Source organism: Ciconia boyciana, chromosome 3 (genome assembly GCF_034638445.1).
Source record: "Ciconia boyciana chromosome 3, ASM3463844v1, whole genome shotgun sequence".
Lineage (NCBI taxonomy): Eukaryota > Metazoa > Chordata > Aves > Ciconiiformes > Ciconiidae > Ciconia > Ciconia boyciana.
Window position 1 is genome coordinate 93,405,060 of NC_132936.1, and position 23,110 is coordinate 93,428,169.

At 45.0% G+C, this 23,110-nt stretch overlaps 1 protein-coding gene across 1 annotated transcript; it reads left to right on the plus strand.

The window, feature by feature from the left end:
• The first annotated feature begins 3,714 nt into the window (after positions 1 to 3,714).
• On the plus strand, positions 3,715 to 22,812 carry RSPH9 (radial spoke head component 9). The gene is made up of 5 exons (XM_072856653.1): positions 3,715 to 4,017; positions 4,262 to 4,424; positions 4,988 to 5,117; positions 5,679 to 5,825; positions 22,575 to 22,812. The coding sequence occupies exons 1-5, from the start codon at positions 3,791 to 3,793 to the stop codon at positions 22,733 to 22,735; spliced, it is 828 nt and encodes a 275-aa protein (XP_072712754.1). The 5' UTR covers positions 3,715 to 3,790; the 3' UTR covers positions 22,736 to 22,812.
• Positions 22,813 to 23,110: the final 298 nt, after the last annotated feature.

Consider the following 23,110-nt stretch of genomic DNA (forward strand, 5'->3'; position numbering starts at 1 on the left):
ATCTCACCCCTCTGGGTACCTGAAAAACACAAAGAAGATGTGTGTGTTCAGTTGCCAGCTGGAAGAATCACAGCTACTCATGTGATGCCCAGGCAAGATGATATAATCAGCACATTGGTACTTCTTACCCCAGTAAACTCTTTACCTGTCCCCTGTGCCAAGAGCAGTCAGGAAGACAGATGCTATTAGGGGAGCGATGAAAAGCATGAAATGAACCTTAAAGGCATAGAAAACTTCATGTCACAAAAACAACAAAGCTCTTTGGCTATTGTGCCTGTCTTTTCCCAAGTAGTGTAGGGTAACCACTTTTTTGGGCATATTGCCTGCCCAGGATTATGCCAAAGAGAATCTCCAGGAAAGTCTTGTCACAGTCATCCCGCAGATTTCCTCTTCATCTCAGCGCAGCTGTTCCCATCCTGACCTACTAGCCTGATTTCTTGCTGACTTGTTACTGAGAATGCTACTGCAGGGATTCCAGATGTGGAGGAGCCCAGCCCACTGCACACATTGTACCTTCAACCCTTCCTCTCCAAGTCTCCCAGTGACTGTGCACAGCTAGCTCAGGTCTCACTGATGGAGAAAATGGTATTGGTCCCAGATGAGCCAGAAGACCCACATCCTTTTTCTTTGAACAGTTTGCAGTCAAAGTATTCCCAGAATTTTACCATATGTAGTACAATCTCCAAGACAGAGGAAAGTGCCTGTGTTATACCAGGTAGGGACATCCCTGGTCCCTTCTGTTGCTGTTAAACTGTTACTTGGCTCTAGTTCCTTACTTTATGCTCAGCATAGCTCAAGGCTTCGCTTTGCAGTTCTTGAAGTTTGTTCAACTGTTTGTCATCCACAATCTCCTCCCCTTCTGTCAAGCAGCCATCTATTATGCCTTCCTTATTGAGAAAAACTCTGTACTTTCCTTTCTTGTTTACTATCTTTTACTATCCTATTTGCCTTATACAATAATGACTTACATGCAGGAAAACGATTCAAAGCTGCAATGTTTCTGAAGCCAGAGATAGTCTGAACTTTTTAGATAATTGGGAGGAAAATCATACTTTCTGTTCAACACACCTGGGAGGAATAACTTTATATTCAACACACCTGGAAGGAATAACCCCTGTCTGTTTCTTGCTGCATCAGAACCAACTGCAGACTGTCCCCACCACATGAAGAAGTGACCTAGGTGATGGATAGCAGTATCAGCCTAATGGATGCTAAGGACAGTGCTACAGTTGTCCTGCAGGAGTATTTTGAGGGCAGCCTTCTTAATCTGTACCAGCAGAAATGATGACATGGATTAATAACTATTTTTCTTTCTCTTGAGATGAGGTATACTAAAGAACATGAAGGAAGATGAGCTCGCTTCCTACTACATCACTAAAAGTATTTTCAGATGTTTTGTAAAGCTGTGCAAGCATACAGGAGCTGCTGTGTACTCAGCAGTAACTTACATGTATTTCAAGATGTTTTGCTCTGATGCTGCAAATACTTCTGTGAGCTTCAGTACCTTGCCTGAAATGAGTGGAAGGGAACCTGGGTTTGACTTGTCACCCAAAAGGATGCCAGCTCTGACAGGGTGGAGTTGGGAGGAGCTGAAGCTGTTTGGCACACAGGTACGTGAGTGTTCTGGGCAAAGGCAAGGGAGCTCATGATGGGAGCTGCTGTGCACTGCTGGAGCATGGCACCTTCCCTCCCTGAAGCAGGTCTCTAAGAAAAGCCGCTTGGCCAGCAGCCAGCTGAATGATGCCTGGTGCCTCTCTTCCCTCCTGGCTGCCTGACTGCTGAGCAGCTCCTTGTTTGAGCCTGGGATGGCAATGGATGGGAGAAACTGCTTTCAAACTGTTTAATAACAGTGATGGTAACCTTTGACCTTGCTGAATAGCAGTGCTTTTGACCTTTCATTTGTTAAATAATACAACCACTTACTTCCCGATCCTTATCAGTGTTTAGTAATTGGGGTCAAGACAAAGCAAGGCAGAGTACAATTACCCACCAGACTTTACTGAACAAGGAAGAATTTCCTTAAGCTATAGATTTCCTTTTTGATAATCTTCAGTCAAGACAGGAGACTGGATGACTTAGGAGATCCATAACAGGCTAAAGAGCCTCTCAGCTGTTAGCATCTGGTTTGAATCCAGCTGTGGCTGACAGTGGCAGAAATTCATTATGGTCTCAGGTTGCCTCTCTGACTCGTATGAAATGAGTTTGGCTTGCAGTTCTACTGTTTACTGGCCGGATAATAGCCATAACAAAATACTAACACACTGTTCTAGAGACACTGGTGATTAAATGAATTTACAAAGCCTGAAAATTCCTATTCCCATGGAGAAAATCAGAGTATGGCACAGTGGTAGGTGACAGTGTGGACAAAATTTTGCAGTCACTCCTGCATGTCCTGCATGATTCACACCAGAGAGGCAGTTAACCTTCAGGAATTGGTTTGCTGAGTTGCTTTTTGTGTGGTGTAAGTAAAACTAATGGGTCAGATTGTGTGCTGTACAGCTCATTAAACATCTCACTTGACAGACAAGCAGGTGACGGCTGTTACAGGCAGAGGTCCCAGGATCAGTGTTTTCCTCAGAAGTGAACAGGAAACGGATGAAAAAGAAATCCAAGAATTTATGACGTGATAATGGATTTAAATGTAAGTGCATACACATATATTTATTTATATAATGCACACATATAAAAACTTAAACTTCCTGAAGATGTCAAACAAATTCTATTTGTCTAAGCAGCTGCACAATCTCATTATGCATTTTATATTAAGCCAGACTGCAAGATTTTTAGGGCAGGAGCTGTTTTGTGGATGTCTGTCTGTACATGATTCAGCAAAATGAGCCCCTAAAGAGTGATCAAAATGCTGTCATTTATAAATAAGCCACGTATTTATAGATGTACATGAACTAGATAAGATCAGTAAAACACCACCGTAATTAGTGAGATTCAGAGTTGTTTTTTCTTTTTTTGCCACTCATGTAAGAAATTAGGAAAATGGAGCCCTTTGTGGTATCCCAGCTAAGGTGCAATACAGTTGTATGCCCTCCTGCTTTTTGGACTTACCTTTGGATTTAGGCCTCTTGAAACTGAGGAACACCCATGCAGGACAGCCACCCCTAGCTACATTCTTAATGGGTTGCTGCCTGTCAGTGTCTCTGGGCCTCGGGACAGGGTTAGCTTGACACAGGACTGGCACAGCCAGATCTGCCTGCACAGGCAGCTGCCTGCAGGCTCTCCAGGGCTCTGCTTCCTCCTTCTTTGCTCTGAGGAAGCCCGCGGCTGACCCACACACGGCTCACGGCCTCCTCGCCGTGACTGCCCTGCCCTCCTCAGCTCCCCGCGGAGGGAAGGCCCGGGCCGAGGCGGCGGCTGAACCGCACGGGAGTTGCCGTCGCCCCGTGCCTGCTCAGGCGCTGAGCTACTGAGGCCCCCATGAGGCGCCCGCCCCGCGGCTCCCTGCCCGGCTGGGCCCTCAGCCCGAGCCGGCCGCCCTCCCGGGCTGGGGGCCCGGCCCGGCCCGGCCGCCCAGCGGGTGCGGCGGCGGCGAGCTGCCGCCATTGTCCGCCTGCGCCCACCGGCGCCGTTTCCATGGCAGCGGGGAGGCGGGACCCGCCGTTGCCATGTCGGCGCCGCTCACCGCCCCGCCGTTGCCAGGGCGCTGACTTTGATTGACGCTTTGGGCCGTTCCCTCCAGCGGAAGCATGCCGTCACCCTTGACCCCAGCGCTGCGGCAACGGCGCGGCGCCTGCCCGCCCGAGCGACGGTTGCCTGGCAACGGCGACGCGGAGCCGCCATGGAGGCGGCGTCGCTGCCCGCCGCGCTGGAGCTGGCGGCCGGCGGCGGCGCAGGGCTGAGCCCGGAGAAGCGGGCGGTGCTGGGGGCCTCGCTGCTGCTCCTCCAGCGCGACTACCGCTTCGAGCGGGTCTGGTTCTGGGGCTGCATCCAGGGCGTGCGCGGCGCCTACTACATCGCCGAGGGGCTGGGCCCTGACCTCGCCGCGCCCCGCAGCCGCCTCTACAGGTGCGGAGGCCGGGCCTCACCGCCGCTCCGTGCAGGGGACGGGCACCTCCCTGGGGAGGTGGGACCGGGGAGGCCTAAACGGCCTCGGGAGGCCGGTTTGGGGGCTGGGGGGAGAAAAGAGGGAGTGGGGGGGCTGCCCAGCTCTCCCGAGGGAGCCTCGCTGTGCCCCTGAGGGGCCTGGCAAGGCTGCATCGAGCCCTGTGCTTCAACGGGCTCGGGCCTGTGTCGTGCTTGTCGCTGGCAGCTTCAACTGCGTGGAATGGAGCCTCCTGCCACCAGCGACCGAGGAGATGGTTGCGCAGGCTCAGCAGCTGAAGGGCCGTTTCCAGGGGGATCCTTCTTTTGAGTACGAGTACACTGAGATAAATGCAGAAGATGCTGAAAGATTGTTTGAAGATGGTAAGGAGGTAAATACAGCAAAACACTTTCAAACTCTCTTCGTAGTTGTACCCCTCACACTGGACAGGTGGTGGCTCCTCCTTCTTGTTTGTAATAAGCAGCCTGAGCCTGTGCTCAGGCGGAATATATATAATTTCCTCTTTGCTGTCATTGTGTAGCAACGGCTTCTTGATTGAACTCTTACTTCAGTTACTCCTGGAGTTAGACACAGCTCAGAAATATTCTTTCTCCTTTATGTTTTATTATGCACAATTGGTACAGATCCTCACTGCAGTGTCTAAAGCTTTACTGCAGGTACCATTCTTTATAACTGAATAGACAAGTCATGAGTAGCTTAATTGAGAGGGAGGAAAGGATGGACGAAGGGAGGGACAGTTAATTCTCTGGTGAAGCTAGACTGCTCCTGCTTCTCTTCTTAAGAGAAGAATGTCCGATTTGTGGTCCTCCTCTTAGTGCCATCAGGCTCCAAGTTGATGAGTCTTTTGTAGTTTCTATTGTCACCTCGAGTTTAATTTCAGAAATGACAACAAGGAAAGTCCTGCCTTTAAAATTTGCCTATTTTTCTTTAAAGCCCATAATCAAGGAGGAGTCCCGCCTCGTAGCTACGATAGAACAGATAGACAGAGCAGTTGGTGTCATCCCCCGGGGGGCATTTGTGAAGACTCCTCTTGGGTCTGTGTGTGAAAACAGAAACTTTGAAGGTAAATTCTCATTGTCTTTATCAGGATCGACTGTACTTTGATCATAAAGGCTATAAATTAAGATGACTTTCTCTAGCTGATGTTTTGATTTCAGGTTTGTTTTCATCTTGGGTAAGATGAACAGGGAGGAGAGAATCCAATGCCACTAATGTTCAGGTGCATGACTCAACTCTGGAAGGTGGGAGGAGAGTCAGTAATGGCTCTGAGTCATTAAAACTGTAGTTTCATTTGTCTATGTATAGTTTATGTCAGTGTTTAGCAATTATAGCTGCAGTGAATTCTGCATCTAGAGATAGGATGTAACCAAATGGGCACAGAGAGTTGATCTCAACTCATGCCCACTGCTTATCTGGGACTGCAGTTAGCATGGTCTGTAATGCACAGCATCAGGGAGTACTGCCACCCATTTCTGGCAAGTCTTTGGTCTTCTGTGGAGTCTGTTGGAGAAAGATTGTGATTCTGTCCTATGCTGTGCGCATTAGAGAAACTGTATGACATTCAATGGTATAATGTATGTTAGCCCAGATCACTGTATTAATGGTCACCAATGGCTGTTCGCAGGTCTTTCTTTTACGGAGGCAAAAAAGTTAAGTTCCTATTTCCACTTTACTGAGCCTGTTAACCTGAAGAATAAAACCCTGCTGGAAAAGGCTGACCTGGACCCATCCACTGACTTTCTAGACTCTCTGGAGCATGATATCCCACAAGGTAAAGGTAGCAGAAACAAGAGATGCAGTGAAAGGGAAGGCAGTCCAAGTAGCCTGGGAAACGCTGAGGCGACAAGGTGTGGGCTACTGTGGAGTTGGTATGCTTGGAAGAAGCTCCTGCGAATCTGTAAAGGAACTTTATCCTTTAATGTTGTAAATGTTGTTCTTAATTCCCGTTTTAAGAAATTATAAATGCTTACAGTGGTAAGATGTAAGTGTACCAGGGTTGTCACATCCTCACAACAGGTCTGACTGCATCAGCAGTTACCCCCTCTCCCTGAGTGCCATGTTCCCTCCTGACTTTTGTAAAGCCTGTGACAGCTGGTATCCCTACAAGGAGAGATAACTCCACCAGTGATAGAGGGAATTTATGTGGTTTGAAGTATTTCACACGTCTTGTCCCACCCAGTATTGCTCTTCTTTATCTGAATGGGCTCTCATTAACACTAAGCTGATATCTCTGAGAGGCTGAATTCAAGCTTTCCTTTGATAAACTGTGTTAGAAGTGCTGTAGTGTGGAATAATCTGTACTCTACCGGGATTACACACTGTGGAAGGAGAAAGGTTCTGCTGGACAACTGTGAAATATATTTAAAGCCTCTTCCAGGGATTCGTCTGGCAGGATATTTCTCTAAAGAGATGGGAATGACTTCTTATTTGTTTCTATCTGTTTTGTGCTGATTTGTTGCATTTTTTGGATTGGGCCAAGTGTCTCCACATCCTGTTGTCTAGAAAGATTCTTGGGACACAATCAGAACTTAGGTTTGCTATTTGCTATTTGTATCCCAGAGTAGCAGGATAGGATAGTAGGCATCCTATGCCAGATGGAATTGGCTAGAAGGACAGTGAATTGCCACTGCTGTAAATAGCTTTTCAGATTTTATCATATCTCTCTCTCTCTATATATATATATATATCTCCCAATCTTTCTTTTGGCAAAAAAGAACTGAGAATGAACCTAGTGAGCTCCTGCCTGAATTCTGAACGTTTTTGACTGTTCAGAGCATAAACAGTGCTAAAATCTAAACCATTGTTCAGCTTACTGGGAGTGTCCTTGCTGCAGTCATTTTCCAGAAGTGTAGTCTGGAGAGACTGCACATTTTTACATACACTGGCTCACTGAATTGGCCCTGTTGACTCAAAAAGGAGTATTGCAAAGGGGGGTTAGGTCCTAGATACCTCCTAAGAAAATTTTAGCTGCAGTTTTGTATGGTAGTTCAGGTGTTGCTGTTGTTTGCATTTTTCCCCCCTCTTTTTTTCTAGGGTTTGTGGTAGGGAGACTTTAATTTTGTGAGGCCTGAAACCAGAAAGCCGCTGCAGCAGGACATACATCTGCCATGCTTTCTATGTTTCCACTAGAAAACAGGCACCAAGGGCTAAGGGCCTGAAGGCTAATTTGCATCTCAGAGTTGGTTTTAGCCACTTTCAGCTGTGGTGGAGAATGGCACCTTTGAAAGATTACAGATACCACTCTGCAGTGTTTTGTATCTAGTTCAAGGGACAAGGCAACTGGCAGGTCGTGCTGTATGTTAGACATGATGGCGGTTTTGTTGAGGTCTTTAAATCAAATTGGACTTGTAGCTGTATTTTACCCTGTGGCAGACAGAAAGTGGGGCTCAGCCCTGCCACTGTCATGTTTGTCTTCCTGAGGCAACCTGAGGTCTGTGTAAGCATGAACCTTTGCCTCCTTCCCGGAGGCTGTTGCTGTTAGTGCAGATCTCAGTCTCCTCAAAAAAAGTTACCTCTCAAAGACTACCTGAGCTCAAATGCAGCTGAGTGCTTCTTAATGGAAGAGAAGAAGATTCATCACAGTGCCTGTACAGCTCTGGCTGTATTGTCCTGCTCTTTTTTGGACTGAACCTGGGGATTGATGGAATGAGCTTGTCAGGCGAAGGAAGGAAGATGAACTGGTTCCAGGATCAGCAAGGCATGTAGCCTCTCTAATTGCACTCTACCACATGCAGATAGGAGCTCTGACATTAAAGAAAGATCAACCCACCCCCCTTTAACAAGCATTCAGGTTGCCTAAAGTACTGGTTGCTTGTGAAAATGTGGGGGAAAAAAAAAGAACAGAGGGCAGACACAGGCTTTCTGCTGATTTTTATCAGCATGGCTCTGCCAAAGTCACCCACTCCTGGCTTGCAAGGCACTCAAGCTTTGGTTCTTGGATTACCTTCCTTCAGCTCTGCCAGTCCATGTTGGTCCTGACCCAGAGCAGACAGTGCTTTTTCTATTTCCTGATATGTTGTTCATAGCTCTGTCAAATCCCCTCATTTTGACCTGAAGCTTTTCTTGCCTTTCCTGGCTAGATCCTCTCTTGAACAGTTATAGAGCATAAATAGGAATTCCCAAATCTATTGCATCTAGAATTGTGACTGAAGCCAGAATTGTCTCTGCCCTCAACAAATACACAAAAAGTGGACGGAAGGTGAGCGATGTCTGAGTGATGCTCCCCTCCCAGCCTGCATTGGCTAGAATTTCCCTAGCATCTTAAAAGACCTAAAGAACAGGATTGAAAGATTAAGGGCTGATTTTAGCCTGTCTAAAAGTAACAACTCAGTTGGAATAGTTTTCTTTATTACTTGGAGACTGAGCATCTGTGACGGCTGTCAAGAGGGTAACTGTCATAAAATGTATGGTGTATCATTATAGGAGAGCAGAGGTGTCTTACAGAATGGAAAGTTGGAGGCAGAGAGAACATTTTATATGACAGCTGAGAGGTGGGAAGAAAGGAAGTTAAAACCAGGCTGAATAAAGGAAACAATGGTAAAAGCAGAGTTTAGTGCAAGATTGGAAAACCTGGAGTTTTGTAACAAAACTGTCTGCCATCCTTATCTTTACCAGTGATATCTGTGGTGATTGCAGGTTCCAGATTCTGTCTGTGTGTCTATCAGGTTATCTGTGCACTTTAAGAGTTCAGAATATGTTGCTGCTCCTCCCCTAATCATACTGTGAGTCTGTCTGTTTTTCCTTTGTGTCTCAGCTTCCAGAGACAAGTGACTGTGTGACTTAGCTTTTATTAAAAAAATACATTTTTTTAAATGATTGTGGAGAAAAGTGGGAGAATGTGAACCCTGTCTCTAAAGCAAATTAAATCGGTTTATCCCCTTTAAAATCTCCACCTCTCTGAGCCAAACTCATGAATTTGAGTGGCCTGACTCATGATTTTTTAACATGGAGGGGTTGCGATACTGATCTTCTGTCACCACAGTATCAGATCATGTAATGCTTCATTCTGATCCAAATGGCCAGCTGGCTAGAGTGTTGCATGCTGGGATCTGTAGGTTTTGCTGGCCATATGTCTGCATTAAAGATAAGCTTGTTTGCTGTAGTCTAAGCAGACAATCTGCTCAACTTTATGCACAATTAGATGTAGCCTTTCAGCTGCTGGCAGATTGTCAGCCCGGTCCTTTCTGCTGCATGGAGTTCGGCACCCTGGGTGATAGCATTTCAGGAACTAGAGTTGTGGCAGTTTTACATGTGCTTGTAGATAATGGAATAGCAAAGCAAATAGCAATAATTCCTAGCATGCCTACAGAATTTTCACTTGATGACCCAATATTGTGTAGATATGAAATAACAGTCACTTTTCAGGAATTGACATGATGGGGAAAGTGAAAATGGAGGGGGAAGGATGATTTTACCGAGACCATGGTACCAGATCAGGCAATGCTACATTCTGCAAGGATAAAGGAAGGGGATGGGAGAAAGCCTAAGGTACTAGTGTAGAATGGAAAGCTTGGGAGGAAGGAAAATAGGGGATGGAGAATTCAGTTCTTTGGTGCTTTCAAACTACAGTTCAGAAAAGCAGTAACTTGACTCTGAAGGTTTGTTACAGGCTGCTGACTCAGATCACTTTGATATGCAGATAAGGGACACCAACAGGGCACTGTTAAAAACTAATGCAGGAGGGGAGGTATGTCAGAGGCTAAGGGAAAGAAAAATGTAGATAGGAAAAGATATGAGTAGAAATAGGATTTCTATGAGAAGAGTTTATTCAAAAGTCATGACTCCCAGTCAAGAAATAGCCACTTTTGGCTGAAAGCTTACCACAGTTCACTGGTGGAGTAAAAGTAGGAATTAGAATTTAAAAAAAAAGCAATATAAAAAGAAATGCAGAAAGTTGTGAACAATTAATGCTTGATATAAATTGGAGTTGATAATGAGTAGAAAATGACAAAGGAAGCCGGGATAACCTGGAGTAATCCATGACAACTGTAAGGAGGATTTTTTCAAGTATATTGAGAGGAAAAGAAAGCATAGTAATGGTACTGGAAACTGTCACTAAATGGTGATGGTAAAAAGGTTGATAAGAATGTGGAAGGGCAGATATGCTCAATAATTTTTTTCTGGTTTGTTTTTGGAAATAATATGGACTCGCATCAAATGAAGACAATAAAATACTCTTTCAGACTATTTGCTAAGGCAGGGTAGAGTTAGGCAACCTTTTCCATTCGTCAAAAAATTAAAATGGCAGAGCCAGGTAAGTTACTCCTGAAATCCTTATCTCAGGAGACTTGTGGCATACTTACGATGCTAACCTTTAATAAATCCCAGCATTGCAGAGATATTCCCCTAAACTGATCTTGATTAGTAGTTGTGATTCAGAAATCACTGAATGGGCGTATTTCTGGAAGGGGTCAGAAGGGGCTTCAGCTGGGACCAGTGCCAGTACTGATACTCTTCAACTTATTTATAAATGATCTAGAAGTAAAGGATTGGTGGAGAGACAAATAATGACAAGGGCAAGACGGCTACAGAGATCTGGCAAACTCGGCTTACTTAAATAAAGTACGTTTTGATGTAGCTACCTGCAAAATCACGGATCTAAAAGCAGGGACTGGAAGCTAGACTTGTATTCTGGAAGCTGTGGCTCTGAAAGGAAATCCAGGCACAACCCACTGAACATCAGCTCCCAGTCTGATCCTGAGACTTAAAAGGCTATTTTGATCTGTAGATATATAAACAAGGGCGTAGCAAATAGGAACAGGGAGGTGACTTTACTTTTGCATATACTGTTAGTGGAATCAGAAGTGGATTACTGCACGTTGCAAAATGAGAGTTGCAGAAAAGAGCTACAAAATGATTCAAGGGCTGGTAAGAGACATAAACAGTTTAATCTGTTTATCTTATGGAAAAGAACATGAGAATGACTGTATTACACTGTGTAAATACTCCATGGAGTTAAAGTATTGGGTACTGAAGATCTATTTGGTATAGCAGAGAAAGGCGTAACAGGAACCAGCAGCTGAAAATTATAGCCAGAAAAACTAAAATGAAAAAATAGGTACAAATGTTAACAGTTAAATGACTACCAGCTAGCAAGGGCAATGGATAAGTCCGTGTCTCTTGCTATCTTAGCATCATGCTGGATGTCCTCCTGGGAATTGTGTTTTAGCCAAATGCAAATATAAGTTGCTAGACCCAGACATGAGTGACTGCATTCAATTTAATGGGCAGTGGTATGCAGGAGTCCAGAACAGATGATTTCCTGGTACGCCTGGCTGTAAACTTGACGGCAGCTGTGGAGGGTGATATTTAGCTCGGGCTTCTTCATTGTCAGTGACAATAACACAAAGGTGACAATGGGTTCCTGAGATGGTAACTCTAAGCGCAGGACTCGCAGTACAGCTGGCTTTGCTTCCTGAACTATGATGCATGAGGGCTCAAAAGAGGACTGAGGAGATTCCTGACTTATTGCTGTCCATTGTGGAGGGTGAACTGAGGAGCCAAGACCCCTCAGATGTAGTTGCTGACTCTGTAATGCTGGGAGAGATTTTATAGCATCATTCTAAATGAGTATACAGTGGCAGGGTGGATCATGGTGAGTCTTGTCCACTTGCTGTTTGAAGATTCAGCTAGAGGAAGGGGAGAAGTCCCTAGACAGATCATTTCAGCTCCTTTACCATTTTGACTGTGGAGGCGATGACAGTCACTCAGCCTGTAGCTGTATTTCTTCACCCAAACGTGCAGTGTTTTTGGAGCATTCCTTACACAGCATTGCAGACAAAAGGATTTATGGCTATTTCCCTGGCTGAATACTTTGGGCACTAGCCTTTCTGTAAACTTGCTTAGCAGTAGCCTGGGTTAGAACACTAACCTCCTGTCCTCTGAGCTTCATTAGCACACTCTTTATCAGTTTAGCAAAAGCTGGTGCTTAATGGGCCCTTGAAGATGGAGAGATTGCATTTCTAAGTGGGAGATACTTTCCTTTGGCCACTCTCAAGGGCCATTTTGGTAGCCCCATCTTGGCTGCCCCAAAAGCCCAGGTGCTGGAAGGAAGAAGGCCAGGAGACACAAACCTGCTTTATCTCCATGCATTAACACAGCTAATTAACTCCCTTTCGACCGCCCCCCCCCCCCCCCCCCCAAGCGATTAATCTGCTATCAGCCTCCGTCTCCAGCCATTTGAAGAGTCTGTGTCTGCAGAGGTATTTACAACCCCCAGCTAGCCAGCAGAGAGCAAGTTGGTCCGTTATCAGGGCTCTAAGACAAATGGCTGCCTATCTCCCCAGTGGCCTTGCAAAATCCAGCAAAGTGCTATGCTGTGCTGGCCACCTACTTTCACCCAGCCTCCCTTCTCCACTAACATTTCACAGATGTGACCTGAGCCCTCCCCTTTCATTGCTTAACAATAAGCAGCACCTCCCCAGCTCTGTGAAAGCTGAGAGCAAGAGCACTTTACTTCTTAGCCTGCCAAGAGCCACACGGGGACAAGGCTTTTCAAGCTGTCTCACTGAAATCCAAACTAAAAGACCCATAATGAATGAGGGGCAGTGGTTCATGTTAGCAAGGATAAAAAGAGGTAGCCAAAATGTAGACCGAAATACTTAGTGTGGCTCACAGCTATCCTCGTTCTTGGTTAGGAGAGGTCATCTGTAGGCTTGGTGAATGTATGAAACTGAGCTACAGTATCCCATGGAGTTACCTGACATTTATACAAGTGGTTTTGACAAACAAGCTTTATAACACAGTGGTACAGAAGGAATAAAACAGATTAGTGTGCATCAGAACAGTCAGCTTTCAGATATGGGAATCGAACCGAATAGCTGGTTCAGTGGGTTATTAGTTAAAGCATTGGTACCTGAATTTCTCTGTTAAAAGTGAAGTCAGCCATCCCTAGAAAGAATTCTAGGATGGCCGTAGCTGCTACCTTCCAGCAGGGTGCACTATGGTGCCAGCATTGTCAGTGCTAGGTACAGGAAAGGAAAGCACAGAAAAGTAAAATGAGAAAGAAAAGCACAAGAGCAGCATCAGATTGAGGAGAAGGTAAGGCCTGAGTTCCCAGACTGTGTGTGGTATACTGACCTCCTGAACTGTAGGTATGGACAGAGACTGTCCCTTCCAAGCTTAGGCAATTTCTGGAATGGTCACTGGACTTTTCAATAGCTTTCTTAGCATCCTTAGTGATCACAGGCATGTAATGGACATACACAAATACATAAGCATGTCTCCTATATCTTTCAAAAGTAGACACACTTCATTTTTCCTAGTGATGTGTGGGCTGGGGAGCCTTTAGAGGCTGTTAAGTCCACTTCTGCAGTGACCCAAGAGAGTTGCCTGTGAGCAATACAAGATACTGTCCCTCCTACAGCTGGGGTGCTGCCAGCTCAGGAGTTCAAGATCAGACTGGAACCTCTCATGTGGAAGCACAGCAGGAGGACTCCAGAGCCAGCTAGTATTATAGCTTTTGACTGGCTGTCCATGATCTGCCTTGATTTCTGGAAAGGAGTCTATTTTCCTTGGGCTTTGTGTCTACGGGTAATAAAACAGTGCATTCACTGCTTTTGGGTCCTAGGTCTGTTATCACCTCAGGGGTCTTGTTTAGTCAGAGGTCCTGGATGAGTTTACACTGGAGCAGAGCTGCCCATCAACTGAGAGCTGTGGTGGAGTCTTTCACCCTCCTGACTGCTGCAGTGAAAGAATGAAGACAGAAGCAGAGTCTTCATAGCAACTTTCCAGGGATTGTATTTAAAGTTTTTTCCTCCTCAGTAAAAGAAATCATTGCCCACCCTGTCTCCATTTCAGCTCCTGGTTCATTGGACATGAAAAGGAGATGAACTTCTTGCTGAACTGATGGGAAATGGTGGTAAAGCCTCTTAGAACTAGAAGTTGTAGTTTTATCACCACATCAGTCAGCCTTGGCCTAACCCTTTCTCTAGGGAATGATGAAAAATTACTTGCAGGGGAAAGCCTAGGGCAGTCTGTGTGTCACTGAAGTCAGAATGAGGTCAGCTTTTGCTAGGAGTGGTCTATTTCTGAAGGGATTCCACGTAAGGAGTGGCAGCTCCTGCCCATGCAGCAGTTGGCATTGGTGCCAGCCCTGCATATAGCCTTGCTTTGCTGTTTGCTGCCCCTTTGGCTATAGAATTTTTGCAGAGAGGAAGTCAGTGGGCGTTGTCTTGTTTTACTGTACACAAATATCGTATGGATTGAAATTCTGCATGCTGAAGGAATGTGTGGCTGTGTGTAGAGGGAAAAGGACAAGGGACAGTTCATCTATGGGTATATTTGTACAGCAGTTGTGCTGTGCAGAGATAGCTAGGCTATCCCAGGCACTGAAGATGCTTAGCCATCTTTAATGTTCAGAATTAGCTTGAATATCAACACAACTGCACTGTGCTGTGTGGATATGCTCAGTGTGACAGCCTTCTCAGAAACTGGTAAACTCTTCAGGTAATTTGGGCCAGAATTTGTAACTCGTTCAGTACGAAAACGTCGACAGTTTATAATCCGTGCCATCTGTTCCTTGTCCTAAGCCCTTTTAACTAGTCCTGCTAATTTGATGATGAGGTAAGAAGTACAGCTAGGGGACTGACAGGCCTTGTAGCCTTGCCCCTCCTGCAGGAGAGTGAATTGGATGTGCTCTAAGCATTTGGTGGGTTTTGAATCCCAGCATCGACTGCTTTGTGTTCTCTCAGAATTCAGAGATCAATGTGAGGTTCTTTGCCCCTAATCCAGCCCCTGTTCATCATTATCACCTCCTCAAAGTGGCCAGTGCTTTGTTATCAGGAGAGGCAAAATCTTACAAGGTGGCCATAATCTCCTCTGAGAGTCAGACAGATATTCTCCCGTGGGTAAGAAAGTGACAGTGACCGAAAGCTCTAGGGGGAAGCAGGCTAGAACAAAGCTGTCCATTGCATCCTTTCATCAAACTGTTAATCTTGCTTTCAAAGACATCACATTTGTTTGGTGACAAAAGCCCCAAAGAAGCTGAATTGAGCCTGAAATCCTGTAGCAAGATTTAGAGGAAGCGTCTTTCATTCAGAGCAGGGAGGGGCGAGGGACTCCTTCTTTTTCTTCCTACCAACCAATGGGCTCACAGAAGCCCACGAAGGTGACGGATTAATGCAGGGGCTCCCCAGGTAGATGCTACGTGACTCCTGGCACGCTCCAAAAACGTTTCCACAGCGACCAGCTGAACAAGAAATATGGAGTGTGACGGGATCCAGCGTAGACCTGTGCTTTGGAAGGAGGGTGCTTTGCCACTCTGAGAGATTTCTAAATTTACTACAGAAGACCCAAGATACAATGATCTGTATTGTAGTTGTCAGAATCCAAATAGCAGGGATTTTAATCAGTTGCTCCTACTCTGTATAAGTTTTGATTGCATATTGTCTTGCTGTTTCCTCTAGTGCACAGCCCCATTCCAAATCTTTGTTCTGGATGCTTTCTGTGCAAAGTCTGCATCTTTTTCTTAACAACAACAACAACAACAAAAGTGAAAAGGTTTCTAGCTCTATTCTAATTATCAGGTGGATTTAGGACTAAAGAGCAAACTAACTGGGCTATAAGGGAGGCTGTAATTTGATGTGTATTACTTCTGTGCTAGCTTTTTCAGTCCTTCCCATCCTCTGCTGCTCATTTATGTCTGTGTATTGTCCCTTCTTTTGTGTTGGCATTGCTGGCTCTGCAGCCAGATTCCAGCTGGAAAAATAACTTTATTTTTGGCTAGACTATTTTTCAGCCAAATAATTTCCCTGACCTGGTTCACTGAGCAGTAAATAAACACTTTTGTGGTCTCTATGATGGAAGAGTGATGGGGGGGGCGGATAAGGGTTTGAGGGCAGAGGCTGCTTCAACTGGATTAAGCAGCACTGTTGTCACATGTCTAAGTATAGCCTGAATTTCACCCAGTACTCGGAGGCACCTGAATACTGTGCATCTGGGACAACATTGCAATCCTGGAGTCTTCCTTGCCAGCAGGAAACAGGTACTTTGTGTGTAAACAGAAGGCCCAGGCCTGTCTTAATCATTTGTGCTGCAGAGGCATCCCCAGTGGGAGAGGATAATGGAGAGAAAAAGCCTCGGAAGTAAGATGATTTTACTTTGAGGTTTGGGCATGGTTGTATTTGTGTGTCAAAGACGTGGCAGGCATTAGGACCATGCAAGAGCCATTTGGCAGCATCTGACTGTTTGTAAGCTGTGCTTTCCTGGCTCTGGTGGCTTTTTAAAATAGTACTGAACCTGCAACCAGTCTGTGTTTTTATTTAATTATTATTAAATAGTTATCTGGGGAATTGGAAATATTGACAGCAGTGTTAACATATGGGGTGCAGGTGGTGTGTCAAGCAAATGAAGGATATTTACTTTGCAGCCAGTAAGTGGCATGAAGGAGTTTGAGCCCCACGTAAGAGTGTTTGGATGTGTCCTTATGGTTGGTAGGCTGTGCGTGAAATGTCCGTGTGGCGAAATTGTTGAGAGCCAGAGCACAGTGACCTTTCCTTACAGCTGCTCTGCTTTGCAATTTGTCTTTGTTCCCTACAGACAGCAAATTAGAAGTAGGAAGGTCTTCCCAGTGTAGGATTTTCTGTTGGAGGGAAATGGAAGCTAAATCCCATGGGTGTAGCATACTTTTGTCAGAGCTAAGTGCTTGGGGTCACACAGCCAAGCAGCGGCTGCTTTTGCAAAGGGAAAGGTTTTGTTGCCCCTCTCTGGGTGTTAATATTTGTCCTATAACTCACTACTTCACTCTCACTCAGGACTGACTGCAGCAAGATCTGTTATAACCTGCTCTTGCGGCAGCATATTGTGTTAATGGTAAGTGCAACCGTGCTGTAGCTGCTTTTCCCTTGAGAGATTTCCTCCTTTGAAGAGGAATTGATAATGTCACTTTTATGACCCTCTGTGAGCTTTTGCAATGTGGAACCTCTGTATCAGGCTGTCTAGCTTTTAAAGCTGTTTCTTCTCAAGCTTGCACTGAAATGAGGCATTGCTGAATCACCTCCAAAGCAGCAATGTTATGAGAGGTCATACTGAAAGTGGACCAGTTACGGCAGGAAAGTTCTGCAAACAGCCCTCTTAAAAGGCTTTTGTTTAAAAGCTAATGTCTCACGAACCTTATTGCCTCTGTGAATTACAAGATTCAGCCTGTAGCTGAGACAGACATGGGGGATGAGACTGGGATTTCTATCGGCGACTGGAAAGGAAGAAGAAGCTGAGAAGGAGGTTGACTTTTGAAATTCAGCCCTGGTGTCCTGGCAGCTGTTGAAGGGCCATAAAAAAGGCAGTGGTTTAACACTGGGTGAGCATCAGGATCTTCAAAGCACTTTCTTGTTTGGGAAAGATGTAAGGAACTCCTCAGAATTCCTGCCTGTGTTTGGAGGGGTGGAGGCTGCAGCCTGATCCAAAGAGGGAATAGGAAGCTCCAGATCTTCATCCAGCGGATATTTTTCCCATGCTCTTTCCTCCCACACAGCAGCTCCCTCCCTTCCCTTCTGGAGCAGCAACAGGCAATAGTTTCAGCACAGACAGTGCTTGGCTTCCTTAGGTTTGCTGGGTGCAGCTTAAGAATTAACTTGCTCTTTTAAAAAAATGTATTTTGAAGAATGGTAACCTCACCAGAGCAGTGTTACTGTGAGAAATCTCTAGTGTGAGAGCAATGACCTCCAGTTTTCTGCACCTCAGTGAGCTTTGCATGATGAGTGAAGTTAACTCTGCTGCCTGATTTAGGGACAATACAGGCTACGGCTCACACGTAGATGCAAGTTAAAATTGATGTTTAACTCTAGGAAAGCCAGCTTTTACTTGCTGTCTCCTAGTTCTAGTTGTATTCCCTCCAATGCAAATAATAATAATTTTTAAATTTTTTTCCTGACAACTTTTATCTGGGAGTCTTGGTGTACCTTACAGACTGATGCTCTGAGCTTCCCAGTCTCCCAGCAAGAGACATGTTGTCTGACACAAGGGCAATGACGAGCACAGGGACTGCCATAGGATATTCTGAGCCAATGTTAGAAAGGATTTGAAGACAACATCCTGCTTCTGCATTTTTATAGTAATACAGACCTACACCTACCAATGCAATGATTTTACTCCAAGAACCATTTGTAATAGCAGGGAATTTTAAAAAAGAAAAAAAAAGAAAAAAGAAAAAAAAGGATAAAAGCAGCATTTAATTTTCATAATTCTCATCGCTTTTTATATTGTATTATTAAATGCATTTCTGAGGCTTTCTCTTGAAGGAGGAAAGAAGGCATATTCATGTTAAGATATTATTTCATACTGTTCATTAGCTACTGATTAAAGTACTTTTAGAGTGATTTATGACATCGTTATTTCAAACTCCTACAAGAAAGGTGGGCCTGAAAAAGCATCTTGTTGTTTGAAGACTGCGAGATTTGAGCTGTGATGGAAGAGAATACTTGGATCTTTCAAGGAGAACAACTTTCTCCATTTCTCATGAGTTGAAATATTAATTTTGTTTTCTGGACCATTTCCTCAAATGCTGCTAATGTGGAGAGGTACAGAAAAAATAAGTACTGAGATAATGGGCCCTAATTTCTTCCTTTTCTTTAAAGGACCACAATAAGCAGATAGGTTCCAGAACTTTAATGTGATGTCTTCTTAGAAGGCAGACACCAGTATTGTGTATCAAATGCAGTTTCTGAATGGGTTTTGTGTGTTGCAAAAGTCTAGTCTGGAAAAGTACACTGAATAAATCAGCTTTGATAGCTGGGTTAGAAAAATGTCCCCAGTGGTCTGCTTAGTAAAAGGTGGAAGGTGGCGCTGCTGCTGCTGTTTGACTGCAGAATAAAGAGCAGCTATATGACTAATCATAATTCTGGCTGAAAACAGAATCTGAGTGAAAATGACATTACCGTTTCAGGCAGTTTCTTATCATTTTTCCTGTTCTCAACCTATGTTGCATCAGCCCAGTTGGGATTACCCTTAAGTAACCTGCTTGTTTTGTTCAGGTCCTTATTTCACAGGAAGACTTATGCATCATCAGCAAAACTTTATTGTCCATATTTGCGTAGAACTAGATGCAGAGTCAAGTATCAGAGAAGAGCGGGAAAGTATAACAACGTAATATTCCCCAAAGATCTCACATTTATAAAATGACAAATTTGAGCCCTTTGAGCCCTTTGCAGCTTGGACAGATGGTAGGGAAATGAAGCAGCTGCACATCACAGCCTTCAGAGATCTAGCATAAAAAGTGAATGGAGCTGTCTTCAATTACATCTGTCCATTTCTGCCAGGTGTGAAGGTGCATGGGAAGTTCCTTTGATCAGCAGTTAACTGCTGATGAATACTCTGCAGAGATTGATAAGCCTGTGTGACACTGGGTAAATGTTCTGAGGAGATCATGGGTCCATGTACTGTATTGCCCCAGAGCATAGATTGGGGATTTAATCAAATTGAACTCTATCTTCTCTGCAAATTTGTCCAACAAAAAGAAGTCTGAATCCACACATAGTTCCTGAGAGCATTAATATTCCTGCTTTCCCTCTCACCTTTCCCACTTGTCATGCTCCAGGCATTTCTTTTTGTTCTTTGTAAATAGTTTGGGGCAGAGGGTTCATCTCTGTACATGAACATATATATACAAGCTATCCCATGTACACAGGCTGCTGGATGCTTCCAGTATGTTGGGAGGCATTAGCAAACTAGATAATCCCTACAGGCTTTCACCACCCAGCAAGGCAAGGCACAGTCCTATCCTTGACAGACTTGCTTCTCAGAGGACTGGTCCTAAATCAAAGACAATGGGAGTTCCTCATTCCATTACCTTTTTGTCAGAGAAACTCTTCCAAAAGTTTAGTCCCCCTTGCAAACCAATGTGTAAAGCTGCAGCAAGAACCACGAGTATTTGGATGAAGGGCTTGCAGATCATTTCTCCAAGTTCAGGCTGCAAGAACCCTGCACTGAAAGCGAAGTCAGGTCAGTGTATTTGTCACAATTACATTCAGACCTATTTGCTTTCTACTTGTTGCTCAATGCTCCAATACGTAGTCTAGCTACTGCCCCTAGCAAATGCTGAAAACTTGTAGTGTCAAAGTTCAAGAAACTGTTTGAAAGCTTGTCCTTTGACAGCAGATGGCTGTAGTGCTTCAGCCAGTGGATGATCTGCCTTGTAGTGAAGTGTTCTTCATCTGGGTTTCCATGCTATCCAAGTAGTGAAGTTTCTTAAGAACATGCAGATTTTGTCAGAGACCCAGTCAGTCAGTCAGAATTTGTAATCCCAGTGGCTGAACCGTAATATGTTTTTACTCCAGGTATGACAAAGATCCAGTCCAGTTTGTGTCCATATGAGTGGCACTGGAGAGACTGCATGGGAGATTGGGGTTGCCTTGTATGTGAAACTACTGCTTGTGAAGACACTAGCTCATGTTTTAACTGGGACCCATGCAAAGAATGTCACAGTGCAAGGAAGGTGAAAAGATGGCACACACCTGTACTAATGCTGCCCTATATTAAATAGTGCTTTGCTTTACTGTGATTCCAGCTGTTTGTCTTTAGTGGAAACATGGAGCTGAGTGAGTCAGAAGTAAGCTCTCCAGTGCAGAAATCTCCCGAGTCTTTAAAGACTGTGAATGTCTCCTTTGTACTGTATCCTGCAGCCAGAGTCTGTCAGAAAATTCAGTGACTGTCACAGAAAGTAGGGGTTCTTGCTGTTCATTTAGTTCCATGTTTGCACATAACTGAAGAGAGTACTGTGAAAGATAACAGATCAAAGATGATGCAGGACTTGTGTTGTGCATATTATGGTATAACAAACCTGTGGAACTTGCTATTGAAGGAGACAGGGGACAGTGGTGTCCAAGAAACTTTTGAAAAGTACACAAATACAAAGAGAAGAGATAGGTAACAGGTGAGCAGCACAACTCACGACACCTGGTTTTACAGGGCTTTGAATTGTGTTGTTCCTTTCTGATTCTGCAGACACCATACATATGTTTCCCCTCAACTTCGCTTCTCCCTCAAGCCCTCAACTACTGTAGTTTGCCATGAACTGCATGAGAGACTACGTGTACTGCAATCGAGCATGCAAGAGCCCAAAGCTAGGCAAACACCGATTGCCCAGCTAGCTGGTGCCTCTTGGCTGCCAGGCAAGCCAAACAAATAGCTTCACGAGCTGGAGTCAACCCCTGGGCCATGTCCTGTGGCGACCTGTTGTAGGAACTTGTGGTGTTCAAGCCCTTCAGCCCTTTGTCGGATGTGACTAAAATTGGCTAAGAGTCAGAAGTTAGTGGGAGGGGGAGGACTGGCAGCTGACAGCAATCACAGAAGCCCTTCCCCAGGCTAACCATGACATGAGTAAGCATGAGTCATAGCACAAATTGATGAGCCTAAAATTATCTACAAGGATGAATACCGTCTAACTGGCCCAACACATTATGGGCTTTCTGCTTACTCTGGAATTGGCAGATTTTGGCTTTGGGTGCAGATAGGCTGACCGCTTGACTCTAGGCCAGTAGTAGCCTGACAGCTCCAACTGCATTTTTTATTTATTTGGGCCTGCTGCTTTTGCTTTTAGATGGAGATTCAGCAGGAACCTTCTTCCCTACATTGCAGCCTCTAGGCATTACTGATTTGGTGCTGAAGCTGGTATTTTCTTCTCCTGGCAGCTCCTTGCCCTCCGGCACTGAATCCAAGCTGATGCTCCAGTGCCCTCCCCTCCAGCATTGTTCCCAGGCTGTCGTGTCAGATGCAAAACAAATACTCAGGGGCTCAGAGCTCTTGCATCCAAAAGAAATTGCATTTTCACACTGGCTCTGAACCTCCTCTGCAGAGCCAAAGCAAAATTAATGCGGAAACTAATCCCTTTGCCCTTACCACGCACATCCTCTTCAGTGGTGGAGCCAAGAAAGACTGAAGAGAATTAACCTTTTCGGTAAACTTCTCTGAGATAGAAAATACCCTGCTTTTCACTTTCTCTTCTTCCTCTTTCCCAGCTGCTGCACCAGGGAAACCGGTCTTCCCTGGAGCAGGAAAGCGTCTTCTTCCTCTTCCCACTACTAATGCTACGAGTTTATTTTAAGAAGAAATTTCATACCTGTGCAGGATTGCTATAGCTAGTCTTGGCTCTCTATAGCTATTAGCTAGACCAAGTAGGTGGCAGAGCTTGTTAGAGTAACTGCTGCCCACTCAGAAGCAGCCAAGAATAGCTGTAGGCTCTCCTAGGTATCAAGTATTCAAGTCTGGAGCTCCAAGGGTCCCTTCCTGTGATGCAAATGACATTACCATCATAGCCATGGGAATATGCTACTGTGTGAAACTCGACACAAACATCTGGAAATGAGGGCAGCCTGTAATGCTGAATCAACAAAAGAAGAAAGGGCATCAGGTTTCTGGTCTCCCCGACTTCCCTCTTTTCAGGTGTCACAAACTCCAATGCAGCCTTGTGCACTGTTAACTGGTCAGGCAGAACCCACCACAGTCCTTCTCCCAGCTTAGGGACAGCTTGCACCAGGAACGCTGCCTCTTTCTCCTTTGCAGTGACTCATTAGCACATGTTCTCACACAGGCTCCTGGACTGTCCAGCTAGAGAAGGGAGGCACGGTGGTGGTGCTGCGGAGCCTGCTGTGGCTGGGACTGACGTTCTACCATGTCCCAATGACCAAGCAATATGGCTACGTCTACTTTGGCACTGGCGAGAAGAACTTAGATCTGCCCTTCATGCTATGACTCTCCTGCCTGGGATGAGGACTCGAGAACGTTTAGATTTATACTTAAGAGATTTTTGTTTATTGCTTGTTCTAATAAATGTATGAAACCTCTGCACTTTGAGCAGGATTCTTTTGTGCCTGGTCTCCGGCCCTGATTCTTTCCCTAGGGCTTCACTGTGTGCAATGCTCCCTCAACTCCAGACTGAATTCCCTGTAATGTGTCACTGCAGATCCTTTAGATAGTAACAAATGGCATTTTCTTCCATGACGGGTGAAGCCCTAGTTCAGAAATCAAACCTAGGCCAGCTGTCTGATTACAAAGACACCATGCTTACACAAAAACTAATTTGGAGACAACATGAATGAATGGCTGCTGTCACCCATGAATGACAAA

Bases quoted from the DNA above. Each gene is read 5' to 3' on its own strand.
- RSPH9 (XM_072856653.1), top strand. From the start codon at position 3,791: ATGGAGGCGGCGTCGCTGCCCGCCGCGCTGGAGCTGGCGGCCGGCGGC. The intron at 4,425-4,987 runs GTAAATACAGCA...TTTTCTTTAAAG, and splicing joins TGTTTGAAGATGGTAAGGAG to CCCATAATCAAGGAGGAGTC. The intron at 5,118-5,678 runs GTAAATTCTCAT...GGCTGTTCGCAG, and splicing joins TGAAAACAGAAACTTTGAAG to GTCTTTCTTTTACGGAGGCA.